This window comes from Bactrocera oleae, chromosome 5, assembly GCF_042242935.1.
Source record: "Bactrocera oleae isolate idBacOlea1 chromosome 5, idBacOlea1, whole genome shotgun sequence".
NCBI classification, from domain to species: domain Eukaryota; kingdom Metazoa; phylum Arthropoda; class Insecta; order Diptera; family Tephritidae; genus Bactrocera; species Bactrocera oleae.
The window spans coordinates 12,831,352-12,848,909 of record NC_091539.1 but is presented as its reverse complement, the minus strand read 5'-3'; the positions used below and the strand labels follow the sequence as shown (position 1 = coordinate 12,848,909).

At 35.2% G+C, this 17,558-nt stretch overlaps 5 protein-coding genes across 8 annotated transcripts; 3 read left to right on the top strand and 2 right to left on the bottom strand.

Annotated features, from left to right (window-relative positions):
* The first annotated feature begins 279 nt into the window (after positions 1-279).
* Positions 280-3,484, top strand: LOC106614258 (protein vreteno). 3 transcript variants are annotated; one of them, XM_036371160.2, is made up of 9 exons: positions 280-357; positions 510-872; positions 936-1,100; positions 1,156-1,392; positions 1,454-1,705; positions 1,771-2,467; positions 2,543-2,724; positions 2,798-2,997; positions 3,065-3,484. In XM_036371160.2, the coding sequence occupies exons 2-9, from the start codon at positions 514-516 to the stop codon at positions 3,241-3,243; spliced, it is 2,271 nt and encodes a 756-aa protein (XP_036227053.2). In that variant the 5' UTR covers positions 280-357; positions 510-513; the 3' UTR covers positions 3,244-3,484. The 3 variants fall into 3 exon arrangements, with proteins under 3 accessions (XP_036227053.2, XP_014085370.2, XP_014085371.2); XM_014229895.3 differs by having other exon boundaries at positions 341-432; XM_014229896.3 differs by having other exon boundaries at positions 342-432; positions 497-872.
* A 3,293-nt stretch (positions 3,485-6,777) lies between these two features.
* Positions 6,778-8,920, top strand: LOC106614236 (transcription factor grauzone). Its single transcript, XM_014229861.3, has 6 exons — positions 6,778-6,982; positions 7,042-7,423; positions 7,484-7,847; positions 7,909-8,112; positions 8,183-8,552; positions 8,621-8,920. Exons 1-6 carry the CDS (start codon positions 6,860-6,862, stop codon positions 8,801-8,803), a joined length of 1,626 nt encoding a protein of 541 aa, XP_014085336.2. The 5' UTR covers positions 6,778-6,859; the 3' UTR covers positions 8,804-8,920.
* Positions 8,921-9,308: 388 nt separating this feature from the next.
* On the bottom strand, positions 9,309-10,302 carry LOC106614247 (uncharacterized). Its single transcript, XM_014229873.3, has 2 exons — positions 9,827-10,302; positions 9,309-9,768 (listed from the first exon to the last, which is right to left on the bottom strand). Exons 1-2 carry the CDS (start codon positions 10,220-10,222, stop codon positions 9,421-9,423), a joined length of 744 nt encoding a protein of 247 aa, XP_014085348.2. The 5' UTR covers positions 10,223-10,302; the 3' UTR covers positions 9,309-9,420.
* Positions 10,303-10,563: 261 nt separating this feature from the next.
* Positions 10,564-16,044, top strand: LOC106614274 (uncharacterized). Its single transcript, XM_014229941.3, has 8 exons — positions 10,564-10,672; positions 10,733-11,835; positions 11,893-13,444; positions 13,586-14,136; positions 14,207-14,542; positions 14,611-14,748; positions 15,346-15,771; positions 15,829-16,044. The coding sequence occupies exons 1-8, from the start codon at positions 10,657-10,659 to the stop codon at positions 15,988-15,990; spliced, it is 4,284 nt and encodes a 1,427-aa protein (XP_014085416.2). The 5' UTR covers positions 10,564-10,656; the 3' UTR covers positions 15,991-16,044.
* On the bottom strand, positions 16,032-17,370 carry LOC106614275 (uncharacterized). 2 transcript variants are annotated; one of them, XM_014229943.3, is made up of 4 exons: positions 17,192-17,370; positions 16,966-17,132; positions 16,584-16,899; positions 16,032-16,516 (listed from the first exon to the last, which is right to left on the bottom strand). In XM_014229943.3, exons 2-4 carry the CDS (start codon positions 17,078-17,080, stop codon positions 16,456-16,458), a joined length of 492 nt encoding a protein of 163 aa, XP_014085418.1. In that variant the 5' UTR covers positions 17,081-17,132; positions 17,192-17,370; the 3' UTR covers positions 16,032-16,455. The 2 variants fall into 2 exon arrangements, with proteins under 2 accessions (XP_014085418.1, XP_014085417.1); XM_014229942.3 differs by having other exon boundaries at positions 16,966-17,106; positions 17,192-17,369.
* Positions 17,371-17,558: the final 188 nt, after the last annotated feature.

The following is a 17,558-nucleotide window of genomic DNA, read 5'->3' as shown; positions in this document are numbered from 1 at the left end:
ATTTGACTTGTATAACTAACTGCTACGCCATCAAATAATAAAATAAATTTAATCATACATATATGGAAGTTTTTTATGTTGTGATCGATCTTGATATTGTGACCATGGTCCTAATGCAAACCTCATTGTAATTCTAATTATAAGCTCAAAAAACTAGCAATAAGTGTTAACTTGTTGGAATTAAAAATAATGATAAGTGTATATCTTCAATTAAATTTAACAATCCAGTGATCAAACTCAAGAGTGAGTTACAAGGTAGACGATTTATCGAGAAATCCGTTACAATATTTTAACTAAAACTTTAAATAATCGATAAATACTGCCCTCTTTCAGTTTTCTGTTTTGAGATTAATTAAAGTAATTGTATTTGCACTTTTATGTTTCTTACTAAATTTTAGGATATTACATTCCATTGTTAACTGTGGATATGAAGTATACTTAAATATAGTTTAATATATTATATGAAGTACACATTATTTGAATATGCAATTACTAGTTCTCTTTTTCAGCAATATGTCGAAAGATTACTTGAATAACGATATCCCGAAGGAACTTGATGCATGGAACCCAATGCGCGATGATTATACTAATTCTAAATTTAATAAGTATAATAGTGGTCCTGGAGCTTATTTAGATGCTGCTTTACAACCCGCCCAACAAGCTGAAGATGGAAAAAAGCAAATGTCTCTGATTTCCAAGAATGTCACTAATAGTTCAACTTCGAACTTTATACCTTATTTGGTATTAAAGTATTTGCCTACTGGAATTACTAAGAAGGCCATTTATAATATTTGTACACGACATGGCCGAGTCAACGATGTTCGCGATAGTAAAAAGAATGATTACATCTTCATTGATTTTCCAACTGTGGCGTAAGTAAAGTTTAATTTTATGTAATATATTTATATATAAATACAGTTTACATTATTCGCCAGCGAAATGGAGTCCGTTTATCGTGCTTTAGTGGAGAATCAATACGGTTTTCATGTACTGGTAGGCAAGCAAAAAAATAAGCAGCAAACTGAGCCTTTACTTTCAGATATGGAAGAAACTCTGCCGCCAATAGGAACAGACAAGAACGTCATTGATTTTGAACGCAGGTATTTATTTAATTTATTTTTAGGTATCAACTTTAAACAAAATGTTTATATATAGAAACTACCGCTCGTCTGAAAAAAATTTACCTCGACCACACTTTGAACACACTCCAATTGTGAATCAAAAGGCTTATGAAACAAAAGATTCGCTGCTGCTACGTAATGATCCACAACGTCATTTTCTTATTACGGAAGATGCACACGAGCTTGAACGAGCATGCCTAAAAGATTACAGCGAATTGAACAATATTGAGAATTCCAAGTACAAATATCGTACAGGCAGAGCATTCATTGAGTTCGTAATATTTTGTGTTTCCAAGCGAACTTTAAATAAATCATATTCTTATTTAACATAGGATGACTGAGAAGTCTAAAACATATATTGAAGAAAAGTCACGCCAATCTTTGGGCGGCTATGACTCGTCACGACAAATATACGAAAATAATCATAATAATAGAGCAATCGGGAGACCTATAGATATTGGGCAATGTGCAAATTGTAACCGAACATGTGATATAGTTTGTGCACGCTGTCAAACATATTTTTGCGGTTTAGAATGCCAACGTAAGGCCTGGCCAAAACATCGCCAAATTTGCGGTAAAGAGAAGTACGTATTGTATTATATAGACATTAATTTTGATTTAATCTTAATATTTTATATACAAAAAACAGTTTTAAAGGCTTAAATGAAAAAACGGAATCTAGATGTTTTAAAGAAGAAAAAGTAAACATTGAATCAGAAAATAAGCAACAGGAAATTTCTTCAAACACGGCCAGAAGAATTCCTCGAAGTGGTAACTTAGTTGCTCTTACTGCCGTTAGCAAAACGAATATAGTATTCATAAGATCGAAGGCTGACGAAGATAATTTAAGTTTCTTTAAACTTATTAATGATGTTCAAAGTGCGGCTAAGCAGCTAAAAAAATTGTCGAAAACACCAATTTGTGGCCAGATTGTCATTACTAATTTCGCGGGACAGTATAATCGTGCTATGATACTTAATAGTGACAATGAGCAACACATAAAATTAGTTTATATGGATTATGGTAATTTAGATGCACGAAAGTTGGAGGATCTTTATGAAGCACCCGAACAGTTCATGCATGTGCAACGCTTTGTAGAGCCGGTAATATTGAAGGATGTACCGGAAATGTATATGACCGAAGAAATTCGAAAATTTATGTACTCATATTTGGATGGTATTGATTTAGTACTTAAGTATGATGAAAAGAGTGATTTGTTATCTGACAAGGGTGTTTATGAAATTGAATTATTTGATGGAACTACAAATCAAAATTTCAATAAAATGGTAGCCAAACTTTGCAAACCCACAGAACCAACTAATCCAGATGAAGCATATTACATTAATGTAAGCATATTTTTCTTTTCTCAAACTAAGTTCATACATAAATATATGCGTATTCTTCCCGTTAAAAAATGACAGCATTTATCTCAAAAGCAATTGCCAGAAGGGAACAACATAGAATTGGTCGTTATGGATAATTCTCTGCTTTGTACCGGTTGTATATCATGTAGTACGAAGAAATGGGCCATCGAAATTGAAAAATTTCAAAGTGATATCCAGCTTTACGGCGAGTCGCTAAAGGATCAGTGCTATACACCACGGTATGTAATATTTGTTCAATATTTTATGCTTTAAAATAGATTGACATTCTACAAAAACATTTCCAATATTTAGTATTGATGAACTTTGCATTGCTAAATATAAAGTTGATGGTAAATGGTATCGTGGTCGTTGTCTGGAAATCGTGGGTGATGGTTTCCCGAGCATCATATTCTTCGATTACGGAAACATTGGAATGGTTAATGTCAAGAATATTAGGCGTTATCCAGCTCAGTTTACTTTTCCAATTTACACTTGCGATTGTGAAATTAAAGGTAAAGATTTCAAATCACCACAAGTTTTATATTTCAAAATAACTAATAACATCTCGCAATTGTGTAGGTTTGCCGGAACAGTGTGATGCGGATTTTGTTCAGAAACTAGAAGAACTTATACCTAATGGCAGTACAATTCTTTGTGAAAGTGTGACGGTCTACAAGGATGACAATTTTCATGCAATAATTTTACCTAAACTTATCCAAAATCTTAAGGCCGAAGGATTATTGAAAGAAGAAGTATGAAAAACTTAATCCATTTTAAAAATATATTTTTAACATTTCACTGAAAAACAACAACGAAATAATATAAAAATACATATAACACAACTATAACAAATTAGGCAACACATATGGAAAGTAAAGGACTATGTGAAAAAAACCGGAATGAATATATTTAATGAATTAAGTATTTATATGAAAATTTTTAAAATAGTGGCATAACTATAATAAACATAAGCTGAAGTTATATACATACATAAAATACATTTTTATAAAAAAAATTCTTGTTTTGTCGGTTTATTTCTACTATTATTTCTGAAACGCCTAATCTTATTAAGTCTACCCAGCATTCTTCACCACTAAGCAGAGTCTGTAGCTACTACTACAACAACAAAGAAAATTATTCTCTAAATAGTCTGGATTCAAACTAACTGTACATACATATCTCCCCAAGGCTCGTTACTCCGTTTTTCGCAACTACTTGTGACAAAAATTCGACCAAAATAGTACATATGTATGAACATATACAATTACAGCAATGATAAGTTCAAATAAGTAGTGGTTCTGATGTTGTTGTTGTTGTTGTAACGGTTATCTAGTCCCCGCTTGGATGATAAGTGATAGTTTAGTTGTCGTCGAGGCCATCTAACGGGAGGCCCAAGAAACAGGCTGTTTCGACGGGTTCGGACCATAGGGAAAAGGGTGTTAGATGAGTTGGGTTTGTTGGGCATGCAAAGAGGTGGTTAGTATCATGCGGAGCCTCATTGCACGCAGGACATATGTTTAGAATGTCGGGGTCTATTCTAGATAAGTAGGAGTTTAACCTGTTACAATATCCAGAACGAAGTTGCGCGAGGGTCACTCTGGTTTCGCGAGGCAACTCGAGCTCTACGTCTGCTATGGGTGGTGGTTTGACTCCTAGTACGCCATTCACTGATTGGGAGTCGATGAAGGTGTTAATGGCTCCACTGTGAGTGGTGGTCAGTGCTTGTCTGTAGTTCGTTGCGTCCGAAGTCCGGTCGGCGTACTGTCTGCTGTCGTCGACGTAATCAAGGAATGACCTCTTGATGTTCCTAGGAGGCGGTTCCGCTTCAAGAAGACGACTGCAGGGGTGATTTCTACGAAAACTCGTTATGTTCCTTAACCGGAAGCAAAGGGCCTCACTGTGCAGGTGTTCTATAGGAGTGATAGTCCGGAGTGCAGTGTTCTGACAAGTCTGAAGCTTCCTCGTCTGCGTTGCACTACATCCAGGCGAACATATTAGTGATGCATAGTTAAGGACCGGCCGGCCGATTGCCTTGTATGTTGCCAACAACGTTTCTTTGTCTTTTCCCCAAGAGCTGCTGTCAAGCGATTTGAGGATTTTGTTGCGGCTCTGTACTTTAGCAGTTATCGCGGTCGTGTGAGGAGTGAAGGAGCACAGACTGTCCAATGTTACGCCTAAAATTTTAGGGTTATTGACCGTCGGAATTTTTGTGCCATCGACTGAAATGTTAAGGAGGATTTGTGAATATGGTCGCTGTGGATTTAGTGGGGGAGAGTGTCAGACTCCTTGCAGAGAAGAAGCGAGAAAAGTCGGAGAGGTAGCTGTTTACTTTTGAGCACATGCCATCGATTCCATTGTTCGCGTCAATATTGTGCAGTAATCAGCGTACGAGGTCACGGAAATTCCTGCTGGTGGTTGGGGGAGTTTCAAAATGTAGAAATTAAACAGTAGTGGGGAGAGGACACCGCCCTGTGAAACCCCCTGTTTAATTCTTCTAAGTTTGGAGTTTTGGCCTTGAAACAGTACGGATGAATGCCGACCGCTCGGGTAGTTCATGGTCCACCGCTTCAGGGAGCGTTAATTGTTCTAGGTCCTCAAGTAGCGTTGTGTGATTGACTGTGTCAAAAGCTTTTGACAGATTCAACGCTACGAGGATCGTCCTCTCGCAGGGTGGCCAAGTGCTGTGGTGGTGCTGTGCACTTTTCGGAAGCCATGCTGATGGTCCGCTAGATTCAGGTGGTGAGTGAACGTCGGGAGTAGCAAGTGTACCACAAGTGTCTTCACTACTGGGGAAAGGAGAGTTATCGGGCGATCAGAACTCCCTTTGTTGGGTGGTTTCCCAGGTTTCAGTAGTGGGACCACTCTTCCGACTTTCCACACATCGGGTATTTGAAGAGTAGACATTCGACAAGTTGAGGACCTTGGTGAGGTAGCTTATTCCCGTCGAGCCTATATGCTTTAGCATCAGCATGCTTATTCCGTCAGGGCCAATGAGGAGGCGTGGCCATCGAATTGACTTTCAACCCGGTCGTCATGTCTCCTTGGATTTGACAAGGCCTTGACAGTAGTCCAAAGCTAACTTACACCGGTGAAGAGATTGCAGGACTTCAGGTGCTCTATTCATTTTGTCTGCTTATGTTGATTTACCATTTGCCGAATCTCCAAATTGAGATCCCTTATTCGGTGGTCGCAGGGATCGGCAAGGCGTATGGTGTCGCGCTCGTTAGCTAATACAGCTGCTTCGGCTGGGAAATTAGGACGGAGTTCCGCGATTCTTCCAGCCGGTATGAAGCGAGCAGTAGCAGCAGCGATCACCATGCGGAATTGACGCTCGCCAACGATGACGTCCGTAGGAATGGGTAGTGCGTTGGAGGTGCTCTCAGTAAATTCTGTGAAGCCGACCCAGTTAGCTTTGTTAAAGTTAATGAAGGTGTGGTTGTCCACAGAAATAAAGTCGAGAGGTTTCTCGATCGAGATAATTATGGGCAGATGGTCTGATGCGAGAGTTAGCATAGGTCGCACGGTTATGCTATTTCTCAGATCACCGCTAGCGATGGTAATATCGGGCAAACTATTACAGGTGGGGCTTCGTCATTCATTGTGCAGATTTTCGAATCGTCAATCTGTTCCGCCAGCTCCATCCCCCTACGATCATTTGACAGGCAGGAGTGCCAAAGATCGTGGTGCGCGTTAAAGTCGCCTAGCACCAAACGGTTTTCACCACGAAGCAGCGCACCTATGTTCGGGTTATATCCTGTTGGGCAACATGTAACTGGGGGGTTGTATATATTGAATATCTCAAGCTCTACATCGCTTGACCGGACACCTATACCCTGACATTCAAGGGTAGTGTCCCTGCGGTCGATGTCGTCATCGATTAAACGATATTGCACGATGTTGTGCAGTATACACATGTGTTTAGCAGCTGCGTCTTCATATGGCAGTAACTATTTTCTGCTAGCAGAGATTTCACTAGCAGAAACTAGCAGCTCTCTCAACGTTTTGCACTATTTTTGGGTTAAGAAACGCTTTTCCAGCAGAAACTTGGCTACCTACGGATAGTTAGCAGTTAAGGAACAAATTTTTTAGTTAGTTTTGAATAGTGAAAATAAAAACTGTATTAATTAATTTTCAAGTTACTAATTTCTTCTAGTTTTCCGTTTCTTTACTTTTTGGTTATTTCGCTCTTTGTGAGAGTTACTTGCATTCATGCTACTAACAGTTATAAAACAAACCTAATGTTACGAACGGTATAATATTGTATTGTGACTGAATGTTAGTGTGCCTTGAGTAAGAAGAAGCATAAAAACAAGATTAATTACATACAAACGTAATATTAACAATTATTTATAACAAAAAGTTTTATCTCTTTTTATGGGAATGATTTGTCGATTGTGCTTGCGGACTTTAACTCAGGAAAATGCTATATGTTTATTTGAATCTCCTCATACGGAATCTAAACTAAATAAACTGATAACAAAGTACTTCCACTTGGAGGTAAATTGTCGATTGTTTGCCACCTCAAGAGTTCACTTAAACTGATTGATTGTTTACAGGTAGCCCAAGATGATAGTATATCGACTTCGTTGTGTGAAGATTGCAGTGATCATTTGGAAGAGTTTCATAAGTTTTGGATATATGTGGATTTAAAACAAAGCTCGTTGGGAAGTGAGTTTCTTGCCGTAAAGTGTAACAAAGTAGAGGATGTTACACCGGTGTTAATCGATGTTACGGGAGAGAATATTGATAATCAAGCAGAAATACTCTTAGATTTGAAGGATATCTCTGTCTCACATGAGGCATATAGCAACATCTTCGACTTAGCACCGACCTCCGAAAATATAAATGTTACGCCAGACATCAAACCCGATTTAGATATGAAATGTGGGAGTATAGTAGCAGAAGGTGATTGGAGAAATGACGACGAATCGGTGGAAGGTAATATATGTTTGTAATTAATTCAGTTGATAATAATAATTTAATATTGTTTTAATTTAGATGATATTCCATTGATAAATTTGAAGGAAAATATTGAAACTATTTCAAGGCCCTCTAAACATAATGTAAAAAGTTATGCTCGTGTTAAGAAAATCAAACGGAAATGTAAAAACGTTGATTCTTCTACAGTAAAAAACGTATTGAAGAAGGAGGCTTCAAAACTAAATGATGAAATTATTGCAAATTTTATGTTATTAAATTGTGATATATGCGGTTTATGTGTTGAGACCTATAACGATCTCCGTTTACATTTCACACAAATCCATAAAAGCACAGCATTTGTAAAATGTTGTGGTAAAACATTCCAGAAACCAAGTTTACTAGCAGAGCACGTTCAGTGGCATACAAACCCTAGTAAATTTAAGTAATGCTGAACAATTTAAGTAATAAAGAAAAGTATTTATCTTCTTTATGCATTTTTCTAGATGTGATGATTGCGGAAAACAGTTGAAGTCAAGTAAATGCTTGGCAAGCCACATTAAAATAATTCATTCTAAAAAGGAAGTTAACCACGAAACTGTGTGCTGTCATATCTGTTCTAAAGTATTTCGTGGACAGAAATGTCTCGACAATCATGTAAGAAAACATGGCGATAATAGAGAATATAACTGCGACATATGTGCCAAAAGGTAAATTATAAGATTAAGTTTCACGACAACAAAATACATTTTTGAAGTAATACTGAATTCAATTTAATAGCTTTGCAACTCCTCAGCGGTTGCGCAAACACATAGAGGCCATACACGAGGATATTCATCGTCACATATGTGATGTATGTGGTAAAGCATTCAAATTTAAGCCATCTTTTGAACGTCATGTGCTTGAGCATCAGGGTATTATAGAACCGCCTGTACAATGTGATATTTGCGGAGAGTGGTCAAAAAATAAACACGTCCATCGGTTGCACCAGTTTAAACACAATAATACCGATACGGACTGTAAATATTGTGGACGTAAATGTCGATCACGCACCGCCCTAAGAGGTCATATTAATTATATGCACAAGAAGAAATACGATTTACAATGCAGCTTTTGCGACAAAACGTTTAAAGAGAGTAGAAACCTAGAAGTATGATTTTGGATATGAGTTAACCTTTTTTTCATTTTGTTTTGATAATATTTTTTCCAACTACCTAGGAGCATATGGCTACACATACGGGAGCGCAATTGTACTCTTGTCCCCACTGCTCAAAGGAATGCCGCTCAAAATCTAATATGTACGTTCATATAAAACGTATGCATGCAAACGAATGGATCCAATCCAAAATGGCGCGTTCAAATGATCCAAATTTGAAAGCAACTCAAATTAATGCAAGCTGAAATTACCTACTCATTGGCAAGGTAGTTGCTGTTGTTATTTAAATAATGTAATATACCTTATTTTATTTGAATATAAGGTTGATAAAAAATGCAGTAAATAAATCAATTGATCTATAAGGTTTACGTTTAGGTTTAGTGTCCGTTAATTCCCGAAAGTTGATGTTTTGTGTTCCTGAATTTTTAGTTTTTTCTCTGAAAAAGGATCCAACGTAAACAAACTCTTTATTTTCAACTTATCCGTGTAAACTTACAAGTTTGAAAAAAGTGATATTCTAATAGAGAAATTACGTTCTCCAAAAAAGGTCTTAATGATTTTTGTTTTTTCGTTAAAACATTCCTTAAAAAATTATATGTTCGATGCAAAATATAAAAAAAAAAATATTTTATACATGGGAAAATGGAGTTTTTTAAAGCAAAACTGAAACTTAAGGGGGAAATAACTGTCTGTGATACATAGATACTGCGATCTATCAATCTTGTTGATAAAAATTAGGAAACTACTTCCTTTATAATTATCGAGTATTTTATTTTATCTATGCTACATCCTGTTTGGGCAAAACTTTTTTGTATAATTTCTAAAATACGTACTATAAAATCCCTAAATTTTTAAAAGATAATTATACTTCTGAAACAGCAAGTTCAGTGAGAATTCCCTGTATTTTTGCCATAGCTTTAGCTGCATTAACAGGTTTCAGATGTCTAAGTTGTAATCCTATGCTAGTTCCAAAAGCTAAATACATATCATCTGTTCCCAGTGGCATGTTAGAGTAACGTTTATGTTGGTTATCTTTCGTACTGAGTGTGGAAACGTTTGCAGAAGTTGAAGAATTTGTACTTGGATGAGATGTCAATCTTATTTTTTTGAATTCTTGTTGTTGTATGTCCTCGTCCAGATAAAGTTCGGGTGCACATTTTTCCCAAACAGCTCCATTTTCTTGTAAACCTTCGCAGTTATCGTTACTTAACTGCAAAACATTTAAAAATTACAAGTGAAGTTGAATACCACTTGTTAAAAAAATTTACCTCATCGTATGAATCTTCTCTTTTTATACATATTTCATCATCGTTATCCTCGTCATCGTCAAGTAACTTTGTTTTTCTCAGCAGTATTGTACTATTCAAATAGTTGAAATCATTATAATAATATAATTTAGGTTGATATATTTCGGTTGAACTAATGGAATTTCTTTTCGATTCCTCCAGTTTTCTGAGTTCGGCTACATATGCTGTGCGGAGATACTTAATCTTCTTTTTCATCTCGTACACATCTGTTTCGTAGTAGTTTGCAATCTCGCTCCATGCTCTCTCTTTTAAAACCGAATTTTTGTAAGATTCCTTTCTACAATTCCAAAGGCATTCATACTGTTCATAAATACGTATCAAATTAATAGTATCATCGCGGTTTAATTTTAAAGTCATTTTCGAATATTTGTCTCGACAAAACTCAGACAATTAATAAATGGCAAAGAATTGATGTCAAACCATTAAAATAACGTTAGAGACGGAAGATAGTATATCGATAAGAGATTTTTATGCAATACATATGATTTTTATCCTAAACAAATTACCTGTATATATTTATATTTTTAATTTTAAATATAAGACAGAGTTATATAAAGTCGTCATAACTGAATCAATCTAATTATAAACAGATTTTTTGGAGATAAAACTTTAAATATGTCTATCATCGTATTTCAAAATGAAACAGGTCATTATAATAAGAGCTTACTTTATAATTGTTGTAGGTAACTCTGCCATATGTTTTCATTCAAGCACGTGTAGTATTTGTTTACGTTGTGCAAATGTGGAAGATCGCTCTAATTTCAGACAATATACAATAAGAAAGAGTAAAAATGTCAACGGAAGACGGTATTTAACAAAATTTAATTATGCTAATTTATTAAATATTACATATGTGTGTATTTACAGAATTTTTGAATTGGCTGCGCCGCAATGAATTGTCCTTTCTTGAGAATTTTAAATTTGCATTAAAAGCTTGGAATTCGGCTGAGTTTACGCTTTCAAGTAAATATGACATTATCTTCAATTGGTTATCTACGGAAGCAGTGAAGATGCCGATAGAACAAATGCCTTTTGAGGACTTTACTGAATTGTTACAAATGCGCGCTCAACCGGGCCTTATTGCCCAAGATACAAAAAAGAAATTTGTTGAAATGATTATGAAATTAGCCAGCAAATGGTCTGAAGGCCATAAAGTAGAAACAAATTGTGATTGGTCAAAACTTTTGTGCCATTTGTGTGACTTTGAAGTTTTGCAAGATTTATATCGAACAGATTATGAGATACATGCGCAAGTCTATTCATCATTACTTAATTGCTATGAATTATATTTAAAGCAATTTAAATCATCAAAGCAACCAATTAATTCCACCTTAACTAAAATAATGAATACCGGAAACGAAACCAAATTTTTTGCCAGCATCGTAGGTCATTTACGAGATCACATTAAAAGAACCGGCGATACTGCACGCTATGACAAATATTATCGATTGTATATATTGCAGCCACTTGTTCGTGTGGTTTTAACGCTCCGAACGCATTCGCTTTGCTTCTTCGATGAATTATTACAATTAGAACGTCTTCTGACGGATGAACTACAAGACGAACCTCTAGTACAACGTATAATGCAATTGCCTCTATTTGTCAGACTTTTAATACTGGAATGTAGCCTTATCAACAGACGTGGAGTGGAAAGTTTTATACAACATTTGTTGCTGCGCGTTTTCAAAGAGCTTGCGAAAGAAATCGATAAAGTTGAACAGAAAGATTCCCTTAAAGCGCCAATGATGTTAACCGCAGCTGCTTATACTTTGGAAATTTTGCGTAAACATGACATCAGTCTAAATTTCAAAATGGAGTTGGAAAATCAACCACCCGCACTGACTTACTTGGGTGAAGAACTTTTTAAGTGTATTCAACGGGGCAAACAAGATTATTTGCGTGAAGTTTTAATGCTATTATGCGCAGCTTTCCGTCTAAATCCACTCATTTTGGAGCAAGACATCTTCCAGGTATTAAATTGTTTTAGTGAAAAATAAAGATTTTAATTCACTTTTTTTTTTATTCAGATAACCACTTGGATGATAGTCGCAGAAAAGAAGAACCAAGAAGAGCTTGGTTTATTTGGCGAATATCTTGTATCCCTAATGGATATGTTTAGACGTTTAAGTCGAGCAGAGAAACTGGTTTTTAACATGCTCAAAAGCCTTAAAGAATGGTTAAATAAATTTGAATTTGTAACAAATAAAAAGACGGAAAAAAATCTGAAACGAAAATCGAGGGAAGCGGATGAAAACACTGTTAAGAAATCAAAACCCCTCAATGTGGAATTAAACACCGACATAAACTATTTGCATATTATCTTCGAACAGTTTCATAATGTGTCAACAGACATTAACGGTGAACGCAATAACGAAGTCGCACATTCTTTTCCATATCTCCGAGCAGCTTGGCCAACAAAAAGTGTTGGTGTTGCATTTTCAAAATTAATAACCGGACTCGTGTCTAAACCTTCTCTAGTAATCTGGAAGTCATTGCTTTATTCTTTGAGAGAGTTGCTACAAAAATTACATGATAAAACTGATGTACGGTGTGAAGAGAATAACCAATTCCTCTTGGACCTACATGCCGCTTTACTTTGTCAGTATTTTTCTGGTTGCCGCCTGGCGGAACAATATGATAAGTTTTCGAACGAAATAAATGAACAGCTTCGCATTACCGAAGAAGTACTTTCGGAATTTGCACGGTTGCTACTCGCTCAAGAGCATAATGAACGTAAATTAAATGCATTTCTGGAATGTGCCTTTCATACAAGTTACTTCAAACTTCTACTCCACTACTATTGTCCAGATGGGCATAAAGAAAACCCACCAGCAGCAGAGCAACTACATGCATTTCTGAATACCGAAGTGTGGTCATTACTCGGAGAACGCGTAATGAATTTTGGCAAATCGCAAAGCAAATTTCTTTATAATCGCCTGAGCTTGCAACGTTCACAAGCACTTTCACTTTTAAAATCAACAGCAGAAAGTAGTGCAGTTGACTTACAATCCATATTGTCTCTCACGAATGAAGACAAATTGCAATATGACGTCGTGACGCTACTGCAAAAAATGCCAAGTATGAAGTGGACTCTCAGTCGCATGAATCAGCATGAGAAGGCTAGCATACTACCACGCCTGCTGGATACAAAGGCTGAAGTAAACGTAATTGCAGACGATTTGGACTGTTTAGAAATACTGGCAATCGCCTTGTGCGCACGTTTTTCGCAACATTTCACAACTGTTGCGAAGGGTTCCATACTGGCTTCATTAAATTGTAATTTCGACTCATTAAACGATTATATACGAGCTGATCAGAATGCAGCAGATAAAAAATTGCTTAAGTTCATAAAAATTATTGAGACACTCGCTAAAACTGAGTACAAAGTGAAAGAACTTTCCGCGCCTGAAGAAATAGAAAAGGTTTTACATCTTTGTCGCCAATTACCACTAGGACATATGCGAAGACAAAGTAAATGCTTGATGTTTGCATTATTTTTAGCGTTCTATAGCGATTTGAATGCAACTAATACCATAGAAGCCAATAATTATGCTTCGGAGGTCTTTGAAATAATTTTAGGTAAAGTCAAACCATAAGCCTCAAAAGTGTTTATTTGCAAATTTCGAAAATTATATACCAGTAATTAAAAAAAAAGGCAATGCAAAAAATAACTTGAATTTTTTAATAAATTTTAAATAATACAATCTCATTTTATTGCAGATTTTCTACACTTTGGTCCACATGTTCCGGTCTTCAAATATTTTTCATTATCGACCATTTTACAAATTATACCTGTTGCAACATTATGGCAGTTCTATGAGTTCATCTTTTCCTCTATAAAATCCGAAGAAAAAGGCAGCGAGCAGTTTCTCACCTCATTGGCTGAAAACTTAGAATCCGCACAAAGTTCCGATTGTAAACTTAGTGAAGATCAGAGACGTCTTCTGCTGATCGCCATAGAAACCCTCACTGCACTTAGTGGTCCTAGCGCTAAACGCTTACGAAAACAATTTGACCGTATTTTAACAATTTACTCCAAATATATAAACGCATACTTTAATAAACAATCCGAAAAAGGAACGAATGCAACATTAGATAACTCTGTGAAGAAGGATAAGAAATTTGTTGAGAAAACTTTAGCCGGTTTCGCGCCGTTTGCGAATTCTGTACTAACGAACGCGGCAGCTGGCATCAGTAATGGGAATGATAAATCGGTCGTATTAGTGGATGAAAACTTTCGTCGTATTTGTAAAATATACATTGGGCACTCGGTACTTATAATAAAAATAATAATCTATTTAATATTTATAATTTCGAGACTTTTTAAAATTTAATTTGCAGATGGACTACCGCAATCCGTATGCCTTACGTTTGTTGCAAGTGGCGTTAAATCATAGGCAGCTTTTGCATTTGGATCAAGATGAAATAGAGTTTGTGCTTAGTCACTATTGGCAACAACTCAATGCAGATTTGAAAAACTCAAGCGTAAATGAGACAAATACTGGCAAAACGACTGAGACTGCAGTTAAAATGATTATTGGTAATAAAACCAATGAAGATTTACTACTGACACTACAAAGTTTGACCAATAATTTGGATGATATAAAAGATTTTAGAAATGTTTTAAGATGCCTTGAATTAATAGCAAAATGTTCTTTCAGTACGATTAAAGGCGCTGTAAGTTTAACACATCAATAAGCTGCATTTTCTCTATTAACAAGTAATTTCCTCTCTCACCAAAACAGATTTTTAATGATAAATTTAAATCCATCACATGCAACATTATATTACGTCTTGGAAAAGATGAGCATCAGCAATTTTTGGAGAAGGAACAAATATTGGCACTATTGGCGGCGCAGCAATCGTTAGTCGAAAATAAAATGGTAATTAAACTATTGAGTTAACTGTAGCACATTTGAAAGAAACAAGAAAAAACGTTATAAACGTTAACTTCGGTTTCACGAAAGCTATAATACCCTTTACAACTACAAAAGATTCCATACAAGAAGTTGGTTTTTATCGGCCAGCTTGTATTGCAGCTATATGCTATAGTAGTATAGTAGCCATGGACAATAATATATGCAAAATTTCGTGAAAATAACTTATCAACTAAAAAACTTTTTCATACAAGAATTTAATTTCGATCGTTCCGTTTGTGTGGCAGCTATTTGCTATAGTGGTTCGAAATTGGCGGTTCCGAAAAATGTGCAATTTCTTGGACAGAAAAGGACGAGTGCCAAATTTCAGATTGCCATCTCAAAAACTGAGGGACTAGTTCGTGTATATACAGAGAGACGGACGAACAGCCAGAGGGACATGACTAAATCGACTCAGCTCGTCAGACTGATCATTTATATCATATATATATATTATATCATATATTATATCATATATATATATCCTCCTTATTATTACTTTTTTAAATTTAGAGCTTTTTATGAATAATAATGGTTAAAAATGTATATTGTGATTTCTTGCAGATTCCTATTTCAACGGACACTTTGGACGACATACTTTCACTTCTTATGGATATCAATATAAAACAATATCCACTCTCTGAAAATAATTTGGATACATTTAAACAACTACATTGTGCAATGAGTGGCTTATTCGGCAGTCTGATTAGACAAAGGCATGTACTACTGATGGATCGCGTACCACAATTTATGCACATATTCAAGGACCTCATACAATCGATTGTTTGGTACAAGAGTGACAGACAAAAAGATGCGGCGCTATCGGCCAATGAGTTGGATGATTTAGCGGAGCTGGCAATGAAATTAGAAGCTCTAATGCATTTGATAGCTTCGCACAGCGTACATGTTAAGCGTGTTGCACCATTTGTGCTTACTTTTGTTATAAGTTTGATTGTTGCAAATAAACGCGCAACAACTTTATATCCGAAGGTTAGTTAGATTTTTTTAATAGCTTTAACTAATAATATTATGCTTCTTGTTTTTTAGATTAAAACGCACATTGATAGCATATGCTACGATTTAATCGGAATTTGCGATCACCGGGTTGGACGTTTTATATTACGTTGTTCTAATGAAGCGGCCAGGCAGGTATACGAGTTATATGTTAAAGATCATAAAAAGTACCACAAATTTAAGGGTAAAGTGTAAATTAGTTTTAAACCGTATGAAATAAATATGTCATATACAAAAACTTTTTATAAATTAAGCGTTTTATTAAGTGAATTTATAGTAAACAAATACATAGCTTACAAAACCGTATGTTACGCAGTACTCATTTTTGTGTTTTTACTCATCTCGTTTTATTATTGCGAATCATCCCTAAGTTAATATCACTAGCAAACTGAGAACAACCTTAAAGTCCTGAGGATACAAATATAATAAAAAAGAGTATTATGTGCTTCTTTAATAAAACTTAACATCACGTTACTACACGGAAAACATTTAATATTTCTTAGCCGGTCGTAAAATAAATAATATAAAAGTACGTTTGATTTCTATGACTAAATATTGATTATAATAAAAGAAAGCACATGGGATTTTACTAAAGTAAGTCGAAAGAATATTTAATTTTTGTTTCATAGATGTTAAATAAAGCTTTCAGCTTGTTAAAAATTATAAATTTTGAAATAAAGAACACTTTTCACATATTGGCCGTTCAACATTACCGCAACCACTGTAAATCAAATAAAGTCAATTATTATTATCTTTTGGTTATGTTCGTAAAATTACAATAAACTTACAATAGGGAAACGCAACTGTCGCATAGAAATATACCACATTCTGCACATGAGTGTCCACAATATTCGCACAGCGCTTGCGAACAATTACAACAATCGCTACGTATGTAGGCTTCACGGTGACAGCATTTTGACTTGCGACTCTCCAAAGAGAGATCAACTATAAGATCTGTAACGTTTTTTGATGATATTTCACCATTACCACGTAAAATAACTTGCTGCCATAGTGGTAATTCTACCTCCGCAGGCGCCCCTGATTGAGTTTGCTCCAATGGTTTTTGTACACGTGCTGCTTTGAATAGTAAGTTGATGGTTTTTTCTAAAGACATACACATAAAATATATTAAACTTTCAGTTTATAACATCAATCGTTTAAATTACTAACGATGAATTTTGCTCATTTTATTTTGATCGCGCTGGTCCACAATTTTGTCACTAATAAGCTTTTTAATTTGTGGCACAAATGTGTCGAAATCCTCACAACGCTGACGCTTTAACATGATTATGGCTTAAAAATTTTCAACTTCTATAATTAAAGAAAAAATGCTGATTCTAACCCGCAGAACTACAAGTTAATTTTGCAAGTGGGAATGTATTTTTAAGTATCTTACATATTTCTTTTATTTATCCAAAATTTCCACTCTGTGATGGATTTGATATTCTATATTAAACAAATTAATTTGAGTATTTGATTATATGCTCGACGATAGACCAAACTTTTGTTTATAACATATAATTATATATATTTTCCACTCTCCACATAACTGAATAAATGTTAAATAAATATAATAATAGAACTACGTTAAGGATGGGTATTAATAAACGATTAGTATTTAAAAAATCGATATTTAGAATATCTAGTTGTATATACCACACATCTCAAAACAGCAGAGAAACCTCAAAATACAGGAAATGAAATGAACACATACATATATATACATATATGGCATATTTAACTGTGTGGCTTGTTAAAAAGGA

What these genes read in the sequence shown, in the direction of transcription:
- LOC106614274 (XM_014229941.3), top strand. An exon ending in GGTCTTTGAAATAATTTTAG is followed by an intron (nt 13,445 to 13,585) that starts GTAAAGTCAAAC and finishes ATTTTATTGCAG; the next exon opens with ATTTTCTACACTTTGGTCCA. An exon ending in CGTTAGTCGAAAATAAAATG is followed by an intron (nt 14,749 to 15,345) that starts GTAATTAAACTA and finishes GATTTCTTGCAG; the next exon opens with ATTCCTATTTCAACGGACAC.
- LOC106614236 (XM_014229861.3), top strand. Translation starts at nt 6,860, where the DNA reads ATGGGAATGATTTGTCGATTGTGCTTGCGGACTTTAACTCAGGAAAAT. An exon ending in TGACGACGAATCGGTGGAAG is followed by an intron (nt 7,424 to 7,483) that starts GTAATATATGTT and finishes GTTTTAATTTAG; the next exon opens with ATGATATTCCATTGATAAAT. An exon ending in TGCGACATATGTGCCAAAAG is followed by an intron (nt 8,113 to 8,182) that starts GTAAATTATAAG and finishes TCAATTTAATAG; the next exon opens with CTTTGCAACTCCTCAGCGGT.
- LOC106614275 (XM_014229943.3), bottom strand. Translation starts at nt 17,080, where the DNA reads ATGTTAAAGCGTCAGCGTTGTGAGGATTTCGACACATTTGTGCCACAA. An exon ending in TAAAATGAGCAAAATTCATC is followed by an intron (nt 16,900 to 16,965) that starts GTTAGTAATTTA and finishes GTATGTCTTTAG; the next exon opens with AAAAAACCATCAACTTACTA. An exon ending in GACAGTTGCGTTTCCCTATT is followed by an intron (nt 16,517 to 16,583) that starts GTAAGTTTATTG and finishes TTTGATTTACAG; the next exon opens with TGGTTGCGGTAATGTTGAAC.
- LOC106614258 (XM_014229895.3), top strand. An exon ending in GTCATTGATTTTGAACGCAG is followed by an intron (nt 1,101 to 1,155) that starts GTATTTATTTAA and finishes GTTTATATATAG; the next exon opens with AAACTACCGCTCGTCTGAAA. An exon ending in ATGAAGCATATTACATTAAT is followed by an intron (nt 2,468 to 2,542) that starts GTAAGCATATTT and finishes AAAAAATGACAG; the next exon opens with CATTTATCTCAAAAGCAATT.
- LOC106614247 (XM_014229873.3), bottom strand. Translation starts at nt 10,222, where the DNA reads ATGACTTTAAAATTAAACCGCGATGATACTATTAATTTGATACGTATT. An exon ending in GAGAAGATTCATACGATGAG is followed by an intron (nt 9,769 to 9,826) that starts GTAAATTTTTTT and finishes AATGTTTTGCAG; the next exon opens with TTAAGTAACGATAACTGCGA.